We start from the raw sequence: 19,501 nt of genomic DNA on the forward strand, positions 1-19,501 counted from the left end.
CACCCCTCTCTCTCAGGCCATTGTGTTGACATGGAGACCCACATGCAGCTTTCAGAGGCCAGGCCCAACAACTAGGTGTACAAATAGGAGGCGAGCAGAGAAAGCCAAGGGGGAGAGAGTCAGGGGGAGCTTTCCTACCTCCTCACCGTGCCATTCAGCCCAAGTGAAACCATCTTGAATTTGAATTAAAAAGTGAACCTTGGGCTTCCCTGGTGGCGCAGTGGTTGGGAGTCCGCCTGCCGATGCAGGGGACACGGGTTCGTGCCCCAGTCCGGGAAGATCCCGCATGCTGCGGAGCGGCTGGGCCTGTGAGCCATGGCCGCTGAGCCTGCGCGTCCGGAGACTGTGCTCCGCAACGGGAGAGGCCACAACAGTGAGAGGCCCATGTACTGCAAAAAAAAAAAAAAAAAAAAAAAAGTGAACCTTTTCCTTGCTTGAGAGATACACGTCTTTGATTACCATTAGTTTTATCATCTCCAATGAAAAAGTCACATTCCTTTATAAATTAGATTCATGATTTTTATTTGTTGATATTCTATTTGTATTTAGAGTCTTCAATCTATTTATCTCCCTTAAAATTTGAGAACAGTATTCTTGTTTCTGAAATGTGGGCTGTCTCAATTTGCAAAACATCCTTGGGTCTTATTTTTTCCTCTAAATATGTGTGGGTTTTTTTTTTTTTCTTTTCTTTTCTTTTTGCTATTAGGCATTCATGCAGCCTCACTTGCTGGGAAATGAGTTCACACATTTGGAGTTTCCAAGGAGAGTACAGAGAAAGGAACTTGGGAAGAAGATGCTCTACAGGGATTTTAATATGACAGGCTGGTAAGAATACGCCTCCCTCTGCCTTGGCACTGCTGCAGCGTGTGTGAAGGAAGCGCCACCACCGTAAAAAGCCACTTCCGCACTTTGGATCAGGAGGTGCAGCCAGAGACCTGGGTTTGTGGGGAAGGAAAAGGGGCTACGCCCACTTCTGCTGCTTTCGCCTGGGCGCCAGTTCTCCCATCTGGGTGTTGTTTTGCTTTTCTGCTCTCTGAGGCCCTCCTTGGGGACACTAGACCCATGAAGCTGATGTAATTCCTCACTTCACACAGAGCAAGCATTGGGGGGCTTTTAAAAACACATTAGACTCGGGTTTTTAGGTCAGGGTTACTAAAGAGGTAACGGGGCTCAAAGGAATGACCTGGAGCTCTGTTTGGCCGGACCAGTTTAGATGTGAATCATAACCCTGACCTTTCTGAATAGGCAAAGTTGGATAAACTACTTAACCCCTATGAGTGCCATTTCCCATAAATAAAGTGAAAAGAATACTCTTTGAAGGGTGATTTTAAGGACCAGAGGTAATGAGCTGTCCTCATGATTTCATCACATTCATATCAAAATAAGAACTCATGGCAAGGGGCATCTTATTCCCCAAACACACCGATATAAGGCGCCAAAACCGTTTGTATGTGTCAGTAGCTAACACTGACTAAGACCTCGTCGGTTTCTTCCAATTGAAAAATAGATACGATGATAAAGTACTTAAATTTCATAGGGTTGGTGTAAGGATGAAATGAGAGAGCAGTGCCTGGCACAAAGAAGTGTAGGTGAAGATTTGCTCTAGGCCCTGTGATCCTGACCAGGGAGCCTCCTGCCAGGCTGGAGGTCAGCAGAAGGAAACAGTGGCCTCTTTCCTCACCACGTCCCCAGCACAGGTGACAAAGTAAATTCCACTGTCTCTTCTGCTTTGACCGGAATAGCTATAACAGATGGTCACAGCCCAAATTCCCATGGTGATGACTTCTAGGCTGGGAATCTACTCCTAGCGTACGGACTGTCTTAAAGAGACAGTCGAGCCACTCGGGAGGATCAGAGGCTGATCTAAGGCATGTCCGGTTGTCCTTTGCCATCTAAAGAGAAGGTCCTCACCAGTATCCTCTCTTCTTCTAGAAAAGGGTCAGCAAGTTATGGCCTGAGAGCCAAATTCCACCCCCCACCCCTTTCCGTAAATAAGTTTTAAAAGTACAGGCACGCTCGTTTGTTTATGTTTCATCTGTCACTACCTTCATACAACAGCAGGGCAGTTGAGTGGTTGCAGCAGAGCCTAAAATCTTTACCCCTGCTCTAAAACGTGATCGGATTTATCGGAAAAGGTTCACCATATTTGCAGCTCTGAGTTCTGGAGTTTCGTTGCCCCAGACTGGGTTTTCTTGCAAATTCATTTTTATTCAGTCAGCAAAATCATCACTCCTTACAGAAAAGTTTAAGGTGAGGGATTGTGTAATTCAGAAAATCATGGCAGAGTTTGGTCTGGTTTTTGTAGAATTTGGAAAGATGGAAGGAAAGGCATCCCAGGGTAGGAACCCACGTGGCTGTAAACACATAAACCAAAAGAGCAGATCTAAGAGACAGTGCGGGAAATGGCCAAAATTGGGGAGGTGGCGGGGGGGAGCGGCTGTGAGAAATTAGGCTGAGCTGGTACTGAGGGAATGTATCAGAATATGGGAAGCCAGGCAGAGACATTAGGATTTACTGTGGGAGGCTGCAAGTTACTCTTGTGTGTTTCGGCGGAGAATGAAGTGATGAAAGCGATGTTGTAGGAGGCTTGCTGTAAGAGGAGTTTGAAGGAGACTGACCAGGAGAGAGCAGATTCAGGTACCCAGAGAAAAACTGACATAGCAATATGTATGTGAGATCCCTAGAGCCAAATAGAGGGATGGAAGCAGAAAACAGAGAAGGCAAGGAAATGAACAAGAAACTAGATGACTTAGGCCAAGGGATAAATGTAAGAGGTAAGCCATCAATTACTTGAATTACACTAGTCTGTAAGCCCCCTGTGGGGCAGCCCAGTGCCTCGTCCTGTGCCTGACATGTAGTCGACAGGCCATGTTTGTTTATTGGATGAAAGGAAGAAGAGTGCAATCCACAGAAGTTGATGGGGGGCAGGCCGACGTGGAGGTGGTCAGTGGGAAGGGTAGGAATGAAGAGCCTGCACGCGAACCATGTTGAGCTCGAGGCAAGGCTGTTTGTATGTTTTTTCTATGCCAAAAAGGCAAATGAGATCTCAGCAGTCAAAACCAAGTTGGTAAACAAATGGCTAAAGATTACCCCTTTTTACAGTTTTTTAAAATGCAGATAAGTTCAGGGATTAGATTACATCCAACGTTATACACACACAGTTACTCTCTCTTTTGCTCTCTACCTCAGGTACGTGCACACAAACACACATTAGCAGGGTCTTAAGCAAGTAAATAGCCCATAAATGGGCTCTCTTTAATTGTATGGAACTCCACAGAAGGTACCGAATTAACTGAAAAGCCAAGACTGAGAATGGCTTCAGTCAGACATGATTTGCTCATTTGTTGCAGCAAAGTTCCCTGCATGGCTGTTGGCTCACAGCTTTGGCTACGAGCAGAGATTGATGTACGTCTTTGTATATTTCCTATCTGTTGTTACTTATGATTTGAAAATGATGCTTAAGGAAAAGGAGAGCTGTTTACATCTTTGTTGGAGGAAGTTAGGAAGCTTAAAGCCAATTTAGACCACCGCCTATGTAAACTCCACCCCCACACACCCCCCTCCCAACTTTAATGAGTTCTTTTAAAAAATGTTTTTTGGTTTTTTTTTTGCGGTACGTGGGCCTCTCACTGCTGTGGCCTCTCCCGCTGCAGAGCACAGGCTCCGGACGCGCAGGCTCAGCGGCCATGGCTCACGGGCCCAGCCGCCCCGCGGCATGTGGGATCTTCCCGGACCGGGGTACGAACTCGTGTCCCCTGCATCGGCAGGCGGACTCTCAACCACTGCGCCACCAGGGAAGCCCTAAAAAATGTTTTTAACTTCTAACAGAAAACCTCAAATCTAGCAGTTATTTTTTAGGACTGAAGAAACATGGGCTCCCCATTTCCTACCTTTCTGAGTTGTCTATAGAGAGACAAGGGCTGGCAAATTAATTCAATGGAAAGAGAGAGGAGGATCAGCAGGGTCCCTTTTCCCACAAAAGCCTCAAATTACTACCAAGCTGTTGGGATTGGTTGAAGGTGGACTGGTGAGTATTGGCAATGTGTCATGCTCAAGGAGACAGACAAGTCCTTACCTCGTCCCTCCTTCATGTTTCTTGCCTTCCGAATTAGCCTTGGCCTGTGAGCTTGTGTCTCTGAAACCTTTCTAACAAATAGGGGTTCACCTGTTGCCAACTGTTGAATCCTTGTAGCAAAGACCTAGTTGTGGGAATTTTTATCTGCCTGCTTGTCCCCCACTAATCATGGGGCTAGCTGACAGTGAGTGGGAGAGCTAAGGGCCAGACACTGTGATGAGACCTTTACATGACTCTTCATGTTGAACAATCCTAGGAACTAGGTACATTTTACAGATGAGGAAACTGAGGCACAGGGGCCGAGTTGCTCAAGGTCACACAACTAGTAAGAGGAGAAGCCAGTCTGTGACCTCCAGACAGGCTCACTTCAGGGTATACACTGTTCACTACAGTGCTGAACTGCCAAATACCCAGTGATTCCTCCTCCTGCTCCATTTTGCAGTTGAGCACATTGAGGCTCAGAGGGGATTAAGTGGTTTACTCAGCTTCCACTAGTGCAAAAATGTCAGAATAACCCAGGTTTCTGACTTTTCGCCCGGGGCTCTTTCTGATACAATGCATCACCTTTTTTTTGGTGGGGGGGGGAAGATCAGACATAATTATTCAGTTCTGAGCTGCGATGGAAGTTTAAGCAGGGGACCTCCATCTACCAGGATCAGTGTCTCCTTGACAGTCCTTTAGAGGACAAGAGGATGGAATGATGCGGGAGCTGCTGAGGTAGTGACTTTTCTAGTTCCCAGTCTGACCTGATGGACCATTGGCCAAATTAAACGGTGATGCTTCCCACTCATCACTGAAGTCTGTGCGTGGACTGGGGCCACGTGGTGAGGACGGGGAAGATCCCCAAAGAGCCGAATCTCCTTTACTTAGGAAAATCGATCGCTCTCATTAGAGGAGCACCCTGCCAGCTTTCTGCGGTGTGTCTGCAGCCGGGAGGCAGTGAGGCGGGAGGGCATCGGCTCTGGGAAGCCTCATCTCATAATTAAGGATGAGTCTGTTGCCTCCTGACGGGGATCCTTTCTCTCCCACCCTCACGCTTTGTCGGAGACGGTGGAGCAGCTTGGCAGGCCCAGGTTGCACAGAGGACAAAAGGTTATCGCCACCAGGTCCTTCCTAATGAAATCCATCTCTCACCTGGCTCCTAACCCTCACCCTTTCCCAGCCTGCTCAGGTAGTTTACACAGTGGCTTGATTTACAAAGGCATTTTCGAACAGCGCCCCCAGTGCTGAGTCGGTCCCTGACGCGTCCCAGCTCTCACCTTCTGTGCCTGGTGTCATCGGTCCTGGCGCCAGAACTCTGGCCTTGGACTCGGCACGAGCCGCTGCCCTGCCTGCCTGGCCCTTTGTGTGGAGCTGCTGTTGCAGGATGCACACTAGCTGGCGTTGTGAGCACAGCATCCAGACCCACGGCCCTCTGAGCCGTCTCAGGCCGTAATTTGCTGGCAGGCGTCTGTGTTACCGGGCTGAAACAACAGTTTCTCACAGCTGGCTTTGTGGCACCAAGTCCCTGCTCCTGTGACCGCTGGTGATTTTGCTTTCTCGTGTAGGATCTGTGTTCTTCGTGCTCTGCGTCCAGCCGCGTGGGGTGATGCGCAAGCCGGGGCCCCGGCAGGACAAGGGAGGGCGCTGTAGCTTCACCCCTGGAGTCAGGCCAGATTCTCCAGCAGCTGTTCTTGGGCTGATGGGATTTGTTGAGAGCGAGGGCCAAAGACGACGAGAAGTCCATCGTGTGAATGCAAGATTGCTTCCAGATGGTTCTGGTTAAGAGTAAAGTACACCAGAATTCTTTCTTTAAGCAGAGCCTTTTTAACATTTATAATGGTCTTGTTTCAGGGGCAGGCTGGACCGGTAACTTGAGATTGCGTGGCTTACTTAGGAAGGAGAGTACTGCCTTGGGAGATAAGCTCCTTGGATACTGCTCCTGGCTCTGCCAAGGTTCTGGGGTCTTTGGCCAATCCTGGGGCTAGGTCTCTCGTTTGATAAAATACTTTCTTTGTCCTTCACTGCCAACCTCCATGTCTGGTGGCGGAAGGGCTTTGCTCTGCTTTTCAGAGCTTCTGGGAAAGACAGATTCCATTAGGAAAATTCCAGTGATGGTAACCTTTCATTTTTATCTCTTGCAGCCCTTAACTCTTTATGATTCTAACTTGATGACACATCAGGGTAATTGTTCCCTCTTGTCTTTCCCCTGAAACTAAGAGCAAATCAGAGCCTTTTCCCCTGGGAACAGAGTGGGGTCCACCACCATTTTCTCCTCTTAGCATTCACTACTTTTATGAAAGCAAAGGAAAGCTTTTCTATTCTGTGTCCACTCCAGCCGAGTGGCCGCTAGCCCCTTGTGGCCATTTAAATGTAAATTAGTTAAAATTAAGTAAAGGTAAAAATTCATTTCCCAAGTCACACCAGCCCCATCGCAGTTGCTCAGGAGCCACATGTGGCTCGTGACTACTGAAGTGGGCATTGCAGATATAGATTTGCATCATCACAAAAAGTCCTACCAGATGGCACTGCAGTCTAGATAATGTAAGGATGTGGGTCTAACTGGGGTGAGGGACGGTGCCAGCAGCTGTCTGTAACTGAACAACCCAACAGCAAAGAGTTAAAAAAAAAAAAAAAGCTGAGCCTGGATGGGGAGAGCGGAACGGTGTGGCCACGTGTTGTGGCTTCTGGCCCTGCTACAGAGTCCAAAAGTGGGGGATGGGCTTTCCTCTCCTTTTGAGATCTTCAGGGGCGTAAGTCATTGTGTTTAGGATGACGGTCTGCTGCGGTCACTCACTGGCGAGCCTGCTGGCCAGCCTGAAGGAAGACCCGTTCCATCTGCCCTGGTCAGTAGCACACCTCCCTCCTCCAGCCGCTCCCCGCCACCTCCTGGACTGTGCCAGCTTTCGGCGCTTTTATTCATCTTGCTTTTCCTTTCACTTCTTGAAGAGTATTTCAGACCCTGAGGATCGGAGTAAAAAGCAACTTCCCTTGCAACCCTTTCCTTTCTGTTCGGGGTGACCTTTATTCTCAGTCTGCAGCCTGGAGCCCAGCTCAGGGTTGAGCACTGCAGTCCCACAGCATTGGGCTTCTTACCAACCGTCCAAACATCTTCTGGAGAGAAACTCACTGGAAGCAGCCTCCCAGCATGAGTCTGGAGCTGCTGGGTTGAGTTTCACAAATAACGTAGATATGCCTTCTGTCTTATTTTTTATTGCTCTTTTCAATGCCCTCTGACAGTGCGTTCAGGCAGGCTGACAGGGAAGGGGATAAGCAGATTGAGAAATGCCACAGAATGCTTTATGAAGCCAGCTCCAGAGCTATACCCGCATTTAATATAAATTGATTTATTGAATCAAGCACAGAAGCCCTGTTACAGAAACCCCAGGCTTTATCCTCTGGAGGGCCACCTAATAAAGCAGCCCCAACTGACACTCCTCATTAGCTTTTCCACTGATCCCCAGGCAGATTTTAAAGGGACAGTGTCCCTCCTTTGGGCTGACTTTATATGTTGGCCATGCCTGTGGGTCTAATTAGCTCAGCATTTTTAGTCTTACTGGGAAAGCCTGCATTGTCTAGCAGCTTGACTTTTGAGTTTTAAGGAGTAATTGGAAAATTCAAACCTCTTCCTCTTCTTGATTTTAATCACCTTTAACCCAGTCTTTGGAAATTTACCTGCAGATGGCCCTGATGCCCATCGTTGAGGCACGGAAGGATTTTTCCGGTCCCTCCTTGGTGTAAATCCTGACGTTACTGTTGGGCCACAGACCTCACCGAGGAGGCTTTTTATACTCACCAGAGAAATAGCACTTTTTAATTTTATAATTACTTCGCGAGAAAGCAGGCCATTCCCGAGTTAAACCTGGGATTAATTTCCTCCTAGCAACTTGTATTTTCAAATTTAATGATTATGGGCCACCTTGGCTGCAGCCTGATTACTGAAAGCAATCTGGAAATCTGACTTTGTGGAGAGAAGAGGGGCTTGGATGGCATTTCAGAGAATTTTAACCCCAAACCTCAGTAGATTGTAGTAGATGGGGATTGGCCAGAACAGGAATTACGTGCCTGAGAAGTCCCCGTGTTCCCAGCTCCGCTGGGGCCCGGGCTGAAGGCAGAGCCGGTCAGCCTCACGTCAGGAGGGTCCGCTCCCGGGCTCCCAGAGCAGCAATGATGAATGGTTATTTGCGAGGTGCATGTTCTGCATCTTTTCAAGATTTGCGGCTCTGGCTGCAGGAACAGCAGGGAGGAAAGCCGGCCCTGCTGCGTGTAGCACATCTCCCGACAGTGATAAATGACTCCTTGCTCCCCGCCCTCCTCCCTGCCACCCTGCTGCCCTACCCATGAGGCCAGGAGAGGCTGAGAGATCTTTGCAAATGGTTGGAAACCAAGACAGGCGTTGTCAGGCCACAAGAGAGGAGAAAGAAAAGAGATGCCCAACCAGCTGGCTCCCTGCTGGTGCTCCACTCACCCTTTACACACTCCTACGCCTCTCTCTGCTTTAACGATAAGTGTAAATGTGTTGTTCCTAAAGTGGCCAAACTACTTCCAAGCTTTTCCTTCCCCCTCAGACCCTGTGAACAGTCACACACTTACCTGTGCCCCTTTGTATACCTCCGAGAAACGGGGTCTCTGCCGCTTCTCCCCAGTGATTGTTGTTTGGGGTTGTCTAGTACATGGGTGGGAGCAACTTAGCTCTCCCAGTCATCTGGGGAAGTTTTAGGGTGTCAAGTGCTTGCCCAAATCCCTGTTAAAATAGCCAGTGTCCTTTTAGCCAAGGAACCCCAGGACCCACTTGTTTTTATATTTGACATGCCTTTACTGTACATCTGAGGCATATTAGACATTGCCTCGTAGTTAAGAACAAGGGATATGGAGCCAGACCGCCTGGCGGGGACAGCCCCTAGGTGTGGCTGGGACACATCGTGTTGCCTCTCTCTGCCTCAGTTTCCCCGTATGTAAATGGGCTAATGGCCGAGCATAATAATCAGATGGCATGAGTTAGTCTGGTTGATTGCATTGACCGTAGCCTGGCATGGAGTAAGTGCTGTGTGTGTCTGATAATATAATCATTAGACGTTATGGAGGTTGGAAGGGCCAACAAGATCTGACCCTTGCCTCGGGAGGTTTATGGCCTAATAATACGTGTTGAGATGCTTGTTTCTCAATTGTAATGAGAGGCTAAAAACCTAAAAGAAAAAGGAAGGCAGTTTAGAGAAGAAAGAGGCTAAAGATCAGGGAGTGCTGGCCACTTCCGCTGGGCAGGTCTGTCCAACAGCTGCTGTGCCAACTTCTTATCTACAAGAGACCCCCCCCTCAGTACAGTCGGAAACCCCTCTGTCGCTGGGGGCTGCTGGGTAGGGTGTTTTTTGTGTTATTTGCTTGTGGGGGGGTTTTGTTTGTTTGTTTGGGTTTCTTTTTTTAATCCATCCACACTTTCCATCTGCCTCTGCGCTGGACCTGATGAGGCACCGCTGCATCCCTCCTGAGCCACAGCCCAGGAGCCGGGTTTCCAAGACCCTCAGTGGCCAAGCATGTCCCCATGTAGGAAGGATCTTGTCAGATAAGGCTGTGCTCACGTCATAGAGATGGTCAGCTGGCCCAGGGACTGGCCGGCTTTCTGGAAATTGATCAAATGATATATTTTCCATATAAATCTAAAAATCTCAGGAGTGAGGGAGGTAGATCTGTTGAAATTTGTGCATGAATAACTAAAGCAAGATAGAATATAGGGCTTACAAAAAGGGGGTTTGAAGAAAAAAGGCCCTGTGACTGTGGAAGAGGGAGTAGTAGTTTTTGAGGAGGGGAGTTGGGGACTGGGGAAGACTCAGTGGAGAAGGTCGTGTTTGAACCAAAGGTCTGAAATAGGAGAGGAGTTTCAAGAGGGTTGAGGGCAGGAGGGAAGGACATTCTGAGCAGAGTATATAGCACACGTGGAAGCCCAGGGGCATGAAAATAAGTTGTGTGTTCTGGGAATGTGGAAGCTGAAAGTAATATTCAGAATATTTTGATGGTCAACATGGAGGAATAGGCTACATTCGGGTCCTAGAAGCCCTCCTGCTGTGCCAGGCATTAATTCTTTCTTCCTCCCTCCCTCCCTTCATTGCTGCATGAGGGCCCTCTCCAGCTGCGGCGAGCGGGGGCCACTCTCCGTTGTGGTGCGCAGGCTTCTCATTGTGGTGGCTTCTCTTGTTGCGGAGCACGGGCTCTAGGGGCACGGGCTTCAGGAGTTGCAGCACACGGGCTCAGTAGTTGTGGCGCACAGGCCTATCTGCTCCGCGGCATGTGGGATCCTCCCGGATCAGGTCTCGAACCTGCGTCCCCTGCATTGGCAGGCGGATTCCCAACCACTGAGCCACCAGGGAAGTCCGCACTAATTCTTTATTTACCACATCATGGGGATTTTAGGGGAGAATCCAGAGCAGCAGATGGGGGCAGTTGGGGACTTGGGACAGTCATTATTTGCTAGCCAGTACAGGAGTTTGTCAGTGTTTTTGACCTCCGTACGCACTTATTGGTACGTATCAGCTAGATAATATTCCTGATGGTAGCCTAACATAAGTGAGGGAAACTTTGAATGCCATGCTGAGGATGGCAATAACTAACATAATTTTATTTTCCCACCCTTGAGAGCTCTACACCTCTATAAAGTATGAAAATGACACACAGCAGGACAGAAATATAGGGCTGACAGTATATTTAGAAGGACATATGGTCCAATCCTCAGCCTATTTATAAGATCCTGTTTTTAAGGAAATTCCAGAGAAGTGAGTGCTATAACACTCCAACAAATTTCCAGGTACTTTACAAGCCTGCCAAGGAAACATTTCCCTATGTCCAACCTACACCCCTCAAGTTATAAAATTTCACTCTCATCAGAGATAGATAAAGTTTTTCTTTTCCCTGCCACCCCTCCTTTGCCCACCAGGTTTCAGAGTAGGAAATCGATGTTGCTGGTTTCAAGCTGACAATCCCATAAAGGTGCTAACTCACCATGGCTTGAGGGCCTCTTCATCAGAGTCAGCTGGGGTGCAGGCTTAAACCCCTGGGTTCTGGGCTTACCCCAGGAATCCACATAGGAGAGTTGGAGAACCACCACTCCACACCCTGAAAGATCTCATTCTACCCTCATGTTCCTCTGGCCTTCAGACAAGTCAATCTAAGACTTATTCAGAGCAAGGCAAGGTCTTAATGTCTGTCCCTCGCTGAAGAGCTAAGCACGCGTCTTTCTGTAAGAACTAGAAATGCTGGTAACACCTCCCCTTCTTATCCTTCACCTTGTTACTCTGGCAAAGGCAGTGAGACTCTGCCAGCTCTAGGTTCAGATTCCACCAGGATTAAATCAGCTGTCTCCACCTCCCCAGTCAAATCAAGTGCTGCTATCGTGCTCAGTGGCCTAAAGAACAGAGTACTGGGCTTTATCTATCTCTGTGGGGTGATTAGTTTAACTATTACTTACTCATTCAGTAACTGGGTGTTGTGCTGGGCTTTGGAGAGAAACAAAGAGGATAAAAATAGTCCCTGACCCCGTGGTGCTTACAGTCAAGTGTAGGACAAACCCATACCCAAACTGGCAGAGGAATGCTGACCCACAAGGAAGCTTTTTCACCTGGGGTGATTATTCAATAGACTTTTTTTTTTTTTTTCTTTTTTTTTTTTTTTGCGGTACGCGGGCCTCTCACTGTTGTGGCCTCTCCCATTGCGGAGCATAGGCTCCAGACGTGCAGCCTCGGTGGCCATGGCTCATGGGCCCAGCCGCTCCGCGGCATGTGGGATCTTCCTGGACCGGGGCACGAACCCGTGTCCCTTGCATTGGCAGGCGGACTCTGAACCACTGCGCCACCAGGGAAGCCCTCACCTGGGGTGATTATTAAAAACATTCCAGAATCCCTGAGGTCCTAGGCTCTGGGGGTTTTTTTAAGCCTCCCTCCCAGGTGATTCTTGTATATCCTTAAACATTGACCTTGGGCAGCCCCAGTCATTCTTACCATGGCTCGGATGAGCAACAGCTTGCAGAAATGATTGATTAGCGAGCACTGGGCACACTGGGCTCCTCAGCAGGTTTGTGACTCCAGCCTCCTGCTTTTCCTCCAGCTGGTGCTTGGGAACCTCTTTGTCTACCTGCGTGGACCGAAGACTGTGTCCAGGAGGGGGTTGTGGATGGGACCTGCAGGGGAGGATAAGGAGTGATGAAGCCGTTAGGTGCCAACAGTTGGTCAGAGTTGAATTGAGCCTTTCTTTTTCCTTATTGGTACTTGTGCCCGTAACCTGGATAGTTCAGGCCTCAGGCACGGTATAGATACGTGGGCTATAGGCCAGGAGACCATGCTCCCGGGGTATCTAACTTGCTGGTTTCTCATTCCTGTTCATCCTGAGTAAATGGTACTCCCTCCCCAAATTTGCCTAATCCTTCTGGGTGGCCTTGGATCCCTTCCTGAAAAACTGGGCATCTAAGTGTGAAGATTTAAGGTCTCTCAATTTATAATCAACAGAACGACTTGAGAGCCACACCTCAGGTTAAACCTAATTCTGCAGTGACCTTGAACATCCACCGTATTGTCAAGGGAAGAAGCAGTCTGAGAAGGTGGTATGTTTAAACTTGCATGCGACTTACTTCTGTAAAAACCCGGAGAGGGGTAGACCCTAGAAATTTTTATGGTATACTCTGAGGATGAGATTAGTAATTAAGCATTCTTGTTGCATATCATGCCATTTTATGGTATCTACACAGATTCACAGCTCTTCAAGGATGGGCAGAGGACCGTGGCTAAGAGCACAATGCACTTTGCTGCAGATCTGGAAATGAGCTTAACCTCTGTTGTCTCCTAGCGGTGTGACCTCCATTTTCTTTACTTGTGTAATGGGGTTCATGTTAATACCTGTCTTAAAAGGTTGTTCTAAAAATCATCTAAGGGCTTCCCTGGTGGCGCAGTGGTTGAGAGTCCGCCTGCCGATGCAGGGGACACGGGTTTGTGCCCCGGTCCGGGAGGCTCCCACATGCCGCGGAGCGGCTGCGCCCGTGAGCCATGGCCACTGAGCCTGCGCGTCCGGAGCCTGTGCTCCGCAACGGGAGAGGCCACAACAGTGAGAGGCCCGCATACTGCAAAAAAAAAAAAAATCATCTAAGTTTAAAAAATATAAGCGCTTAAAACAATGCCTAGAGCGAAGCAAGTGCACAATAAACGTTTGGTATATTAGAATTCCGTAAGTGTTAGGGGTGAGGTGATGGCGGAAGCTTTCACAGTTGCTGCCTTTGCAGTCCATCATCTAAAGCAGTAGGGCCACCCTGATGCAGGAGCCGAGAGCGCTATGTTCCCCGCACTGGTAATGTTGGCAGCCCTCACCCCAGGCCTGTGCTTCTTACCCTGGGGCTCGAGTAATGTGGGTGTTAGCTGAGGATTCTGGAAGAGTCATCCACAGGGTAAGCATCTAATTCAACTGAAGATTTGGGGGTGGGGGAGGATATTTTTGAGCTTTGAAATAAATGTTGTGTGTGTATGCTTATGCAAAATTCTCCTCGCTTTTTAAGAAAGAACAGAAGACTTGAAAAAGCATTGGTGTTTACTCTGAGATACTTGAGCTTGGCCTAGCGTGATGTTACCTGTTCAAGGGCACTTGAATGGAAATATTGAAAGGATGTAGCATAGGTTAGAGTCCCAGTGTGTAAGTGCTTCTTCCAGGGGATAACTGTAGGACTTGGTGCTCTGGGCTACAAATATCTACATGACCAGAGAGAGAAGCTTTGTGAAGCAGGGCTGCAAGACCAGCATGGAGGAACTGGCCTCTGCAGTCAAACCCTCTTTGTAACAAACAGTTTGCTATTTTCTCCCCACCATTCATGGATATGGGGTCGATTTTGGTTATTTCCTGAGTTGTATATGTTGACTTGGTCTCAGACGACATAAAGGTCGATGTCAATGAAATCCATGTTTGTTTCAGAATGAACGGTCCCCGAGGAAGCAGAACTCATTCCATATTCGTGTGCTCATACAACAAGGATCTCTGATTCATACCTGTGGGAGATCTAAATGTTATTGATTAGAATATGAAGCTCTCCTAGCCAAGTGCTAATGCACACCAAGTGGATACTGAATCAGAAATCATTTCCAAATCTGAAATGTCCCTAAAAGTCATCCAGAATGTTTTGTCCTGAAATGTTATTTGTTCTGTTTTGCATGTGTACCTGATTGATTATATTTTCAAAAGACTGATTCAGAGCATTTTTTTCCATGTGAATCCCTTTTCCACTGCTCACCTTGGGCCCATGAGTCAGGAGATGACCCTTACTTTATTTAACTCCATATGCCCAGCACCTGTGCGAGTGTCTGGCACCTAGTAGGTGCTCAGTAAATATTCGCGAATGAATCTGGTAGAACCTGTTGCTCTCATCTTTGGTCAAAGCCTGATCTCCTGATGTGGAGCTACCAGGAGCAGCTATCCAAATTCCTTTCTACACGTTTCCAACTGTGAGTGGGGACCCATTTGGCAGTTGTGAAATCAGTTTGGTGTATGGAGATGTACATTTTAAATTAAGTTGCACAGGGAGAAAAGAAAATATCAAAGTGGATATCACATGGGAAGCGTAAATATTGCTTTTTGAGGTGTGTGTCGGTGTCCACTGGGTAAACAAGATTGATACGTGTCTTTGAAAGTCATAGAGTGTGAAACCTCTGCTCTAACCCAGTGGATGCTCCCAGGGAACATGGACCAGTGACGTGAACGCAAGCCCTGTTGCGTCTTGCTGCCACCAGAGGCCTGGCGGTAGGAAGAGGAGTGTTTAGGCCAAAAGAGAGGCATGGTTAGCACTCGCAGAACGCCAGGCAGGCTCTGGTTCAGGCATGCTGACGGGAGGAAGGGGAGAGGTAGGCATTTTCCCAGGGCTTGTGGGTTGGCCCTACTAATGGGTGCTGGCAGTGGGGGTGTTTCCTCAAGGGCAACTGCAATGTCAGGAACAGAGCTTGCCCCCTATTATGAAAAAAAGTTTTCCTGCAGAGAGGGCTGGAAGGTTTCCCCTTTCGTTGGTTTCTCTCATCACAGCCAGCCATACACAAGCTGGGCTGCACAGCACCTGCCAGCTCTCTTCAATTACATCACCAAATATTAATCACACTCTTACAATTCAAGCATGCTGTTTGTGCCTGAATCCAGACTGTTGCACTATATTAGCACCAGCGCATCAACTTGTATATAGCTTAGGGCCTGCGGGCTTCAACTAATTTAAACGACAGTCCAAGGACCAAAAGGAGAAAATAAAGTGGCATTTGTTGGTGGAGGCTTGGCCTCACAGGGGCACTTTCCCAGGAATCAAGTAATTAAGATACCCATTGACAACAACTCCTGGCACATAAATCCAGGGACCCAGTGCATCAAAATATGACCCCATCCCTCAAAACTCAGATCTACAAATAAGGAAAGCCTGCTTGTATATACAGTGGTGAGCCTGTGTCAGAGAGGATGCTGCCCAGAAGCATTAGAGAGGATACTCCTAACCCCCAGCCTACCTGCTGGGTAGGGGATGTTTCTTAGCCTCTTGCTACTCACCCTGGGGCCCCAAGCACAGTCTCTCAGCCTTATTCCCTGGCTCTGACTTGAGCCTGACCTCATTAAGTTTTGCTCACATTCACCCTCCCTGACAGTTGGGGGACATTTTTCCAGCATATTAAGATTTCATCCAAAGACACATTTAAGAAATTTGGGGGGAATTTCTTAACTGTGAATCTTTGAAACCAGGAAGAGGAGCCTCTTAAAAAAAAGGCATTAAAAAAGTAAGACTCAGATCTGACGAAGTACCAAAAATCTTGTGTTGCCTTAAAGGAAACGCAAGCACGGATATTCATACAGCGAGGAGGGGCCGTGGGCCGCCCGCTGCAGGGCCATCTCCAGGAGCAGGAAGCAGCCTCCACTTTCTGAGCTCTGTGGTTAGCCTTTGGGCTCGACTCCTTTGCAAATACAGAGGGCTGGCAGGAAAAAGGAAGAAGGAGGTGATTGCCAATCCCACGTTGCTTTTTCCAGGAAGGTCTGGGGGAGGATGGGTGTGGAGAGAGCTGAGTTGGTGGGAGAGCCGCTGCGGATTCCATGAATTGCTTAATTGAGGTCATGCCAAGCTCTTAAAAGCCACGAGTAGCACTTGGGCTCTCGGCATGTGTCTGTTCCTGACCAGCCAGGCCTCGGTGATGTTTCCTCCCAGGTCTCCTGGGATTCAAGCTTCTGTTGAGATTTGGTTGTTGGAAGCCAGAGATGGGGACCAGAGCCTGAGACGCTCTGTCTACCATCCTCCATCCAAACCTGCTCAGCCCCTCTGAGATGTACCTCTGTCTGCCTAGGACTTAGTTTCTGTCTGGGCAAATGAGACTTCCTGGGGCTTAACCTCCCTCCTAGAAGGGCGCTGAGCTTCTAGCTGAGGGGGGAAGATTCTCCATTTGTGACTATTTCAGACCAACCCAAAAGCACCCCGTTTATATTATTAGCTCGGAGATACCCTTCTGAATCTCTGAGTCTTCACTTTCCAGTGGAACCATAGACCTTTCCGGATGAAAGTTGCACAGGTGCTCTCCTTCATACTTTGGTATCACTAGCAGCAGTAGAAAAAGGATGAATTGGGGTGTCTCGGGGGCTCAGCAGTTTTCCTGGGGGAACGTGCTGTCCTCCTGCCTGTGGGGACCGGTTACCTGTGCTCCACCTCCCCAGTGACGAGGGACGCTCCTAAGACTATAAGAGCCACAACTTAGAGTTAAATAGCACCTTATCCTTCTTCACAAAGGACTTTCCCAGACATATTTGCATTTAATCCTTGGAAACTTCCGTGAAGAAAGGCAGCTGAAGAAGCAAATGCAGTGAGGTTGCGGGACTTTGCCAAGTTCACACAGCTAGTCCACGTGAGGACTCAGCTGTGACTTCAGACCCTCTGACTCTACGCCCACAGTGGACTCTGCCAGGCGGGGAGAATCCAGGAAGAAAGACTCCCAGGGGAGGAGAGCTGTCCAAGGCCATGTCGAGAGGTCAGCGAGCGGAAGAATGTGACTCACTGGTGTGTGTCACTGGAGCCTCAGGGGTGGATGGTCAAGATGAGACAGTCCCTGAAGGAAGAGGGTCCATCACAACCCTCAGAAGGGGTCACATTCTTCTGAAATGACTTTGAAGTCCCACTAAGGAAATTAAGACTTAGGGAAGCACGTGCTATTTCCATCCCTCTTTCTAGTTAAAAGTCAGCACTTAGGAGAGAAGGGAGAGATGGGAAGCGATCTGTGTAGATGGTGCCCAAGCATGAACGTTGGGTCCCTGGCCTGTGGGTTACGAAGTTAGAGTGGGGGCTGTGGCTGGGAATGGAGAAATCCAGCAAAGATGAGAAAGAACTTTCTTAAGTGGAGGACTTGCCTTCCCAAGTAAACTTTCGCCTGAATTAATAGGGAAGAAGAAAATTGTCTAGGTCACACCGTAGACCCTGGAGAACCACTGCACCAAAAGCTACCATTCTGGAGGTGATGCCTAGGAATTATCACGAGAAAGCGATAAGCAAGAAGATCATAAATGCCATTTTTATAACTTTATGACTATCTACAAATACATATTGGTCATAAAAGGGAACCTAAAATTTTAATATAATGGAGTAAACAAAAATCCAAGGTATCACTGATGGAACTCAACCCCAAATTTCAGCCCCAGAAAAGCTTGCTGCTGTTAAGGAAAAATGAGCGGGGAAGCGTGTGCTAAAGAGGAGGTGGCAGCCTTTATTCATGTATTCATCCATTTAGGTAGTGTGTACTTTACATCCACAATGTGCCCGCACGGTTGTCGATATGAGAATCGAACAGTGAATAAAACAAAATCCCTGGCTGCATGGAGCTAATGTTTTAGAGGGGGAAGCAGCGTGAGTAAATTAATAAATACGGTAGTTTCCGACTGTGCTGTGGAAGTACCATGAAGAGCTGAGATGAGAGCAGGGAGCACCATACTTTTAGATGGGCGGCTGGAGAAGGCACTCAGGGAGGCCCAGGAGCCGGCTCTGTGAGGGTCTGGAGGAAGAATGGCCCAGGAAGAGGGAAGGACGAGCCCCTCTGGCACGTTTAAGAAACAGGAAGAGGGCTTCCCTGGTGGCACAGTGGTTGGGAGTCCGCCTGCCGATGCAGGGGGCGCGGGTTCGTGCCCCGGTCCGGGAGGATCCCGCATGCCGTGGAGCGGCTGGGCCCTGTGAGCCGTGGCTGCTGAGCCTGCGCGTCCGGAGCCTGTGCTCCGCGACGGGAGAGGCCATGGCAGTGAGAGGCCCGCGTACCATTAAAAAAAAAAAAAAAAGAAAAGGAACAGGAAGAAAGCTAGTGTCCCGGGCGTGTGGCAGAGTATAAAAGATGTCAGAGCAGTGTCAAAGATCAGACCATGGAGGGCCTCATCGCTGGGTTGTATTTTAAGATGACAGAAAGCCATTGGAGAATTTTAAGCCGAGGAGTGATGACGGTGGATGAAAAGAGAAATGGCTGTGGAAGATTTGCTTGCAGGCCTCTCGGCCAGTCTGAAAATCCAAGCAAAGGTTTTTCTGATAAAAATTCCAAAATGGATACAGAGGCGAGACGTGTTCATCCAGGAGGAGTCGTATAATTGCTACTCATCAAAAGGGTGGAAAGACATCACTGTGGCTGTGGGGGGATCTCTTGAGTTCAGACGTTCAGTGAATGTGTCTAAAACATATACTCCAAGGAGCAGCACACAGCCAGGCAAGACCAGAGCAGGAAAGGGATGTGCGTGTGAGCGGGCATGGGCTGAGATTTAGAAAGCAGCCGCTGAAAACAAGACTTTTTGCTTTTGTTTTGTGAATACATAAAGAACAAGAAAATAAGACAGGGCAGAATAAATCCACTGCCTGGAGTAAGTAGTATTCGCTGATTTGCTCCCTTAATCGAACATCTGTTGGGCACTCATTATACACTGAGCAGTCTTTGAGGTACCAGGGATGCCACAGGTAGCAAAACAAAAATCTCCGCCCTCAGAGAACTTAAGTGGGGGGGCAGTACGCACAGGGGAGCAGTCGAGAAAATAAACAAAATAAGTAAAATACTTAAAATGTTAGGTGGCAGGAGATGCCTGAAGAAAAAGAAAGCAAAGAAGGGGAATAGGAAGTTTGGGGGTGGGGAGTGATTTTTAAAGAAGGTCATTTCATTACTTGGCTTTTATTTCAAGTATGATGGGAAAGCCATTGGAGGGTTTTGAGTAGGGTAATGACGTTATCTGACATTTTAAAATAATTACTCTGGTTGCTCTGAGAATAGAGGTAAAGGACAAAACTGAACAGTTTTCAACACCTTCACTGCCATCACTGTAGCCGTGGCACCATCCTCTCTTGCCTAGATTATTGCAGGGAGGCCCGATGAGGCAATTGCAGTGCTGTAGGCCGAAGAAGATGGTGTGACTTGACAAAATACTCAACTCTTGTTGTGTTTCCTTCTTACTAGAGGATCAAGA

The 19,501-nt window shown here is 48.3% G+C and overlaps 1 protein-coding gene across 2 annotated transcripts in view; it reads left to right on the forward strand.

Annotated features, from left to right (window-relative positions):
- Positions 1-19,501, forward strand: part of PPM1H (protein phosphatase, Mg2+/Mn2+ dependent 1H) — a 270,221-nt gene that overhangs the window by 198,061 nt on the left and 52,659 nt on the right. For both annotated transcript variants that reach the window (XR_014017051.1, XM_081249010.1), the window contains exon 6: positions 707-825. Coding sequence is in view for 1 of the 2 variants with exons in the window: in XM_081249010.1 (XP_081105136.1) it covers positions 707-825 (119 nt within the window). In the remaining variant the exon portion in view is untranslated. The remainder of the gene's footprint in view (positions 1-706; positions 826-19,501) is intronic.

This window comes from Mesoplodon bidens (genome assembly GCF_964165515.1).
Source record: "Mesoplodon bidens genome assembly, chromosome: 11".
Taxonomy (NCBI): domain Eukaryota; kingdom Metazoa; phylum Chordata; class Mammalia; order Artiodactyla; family Ziphiidae; genus Mesoplodon; species Mesoplodon bidens.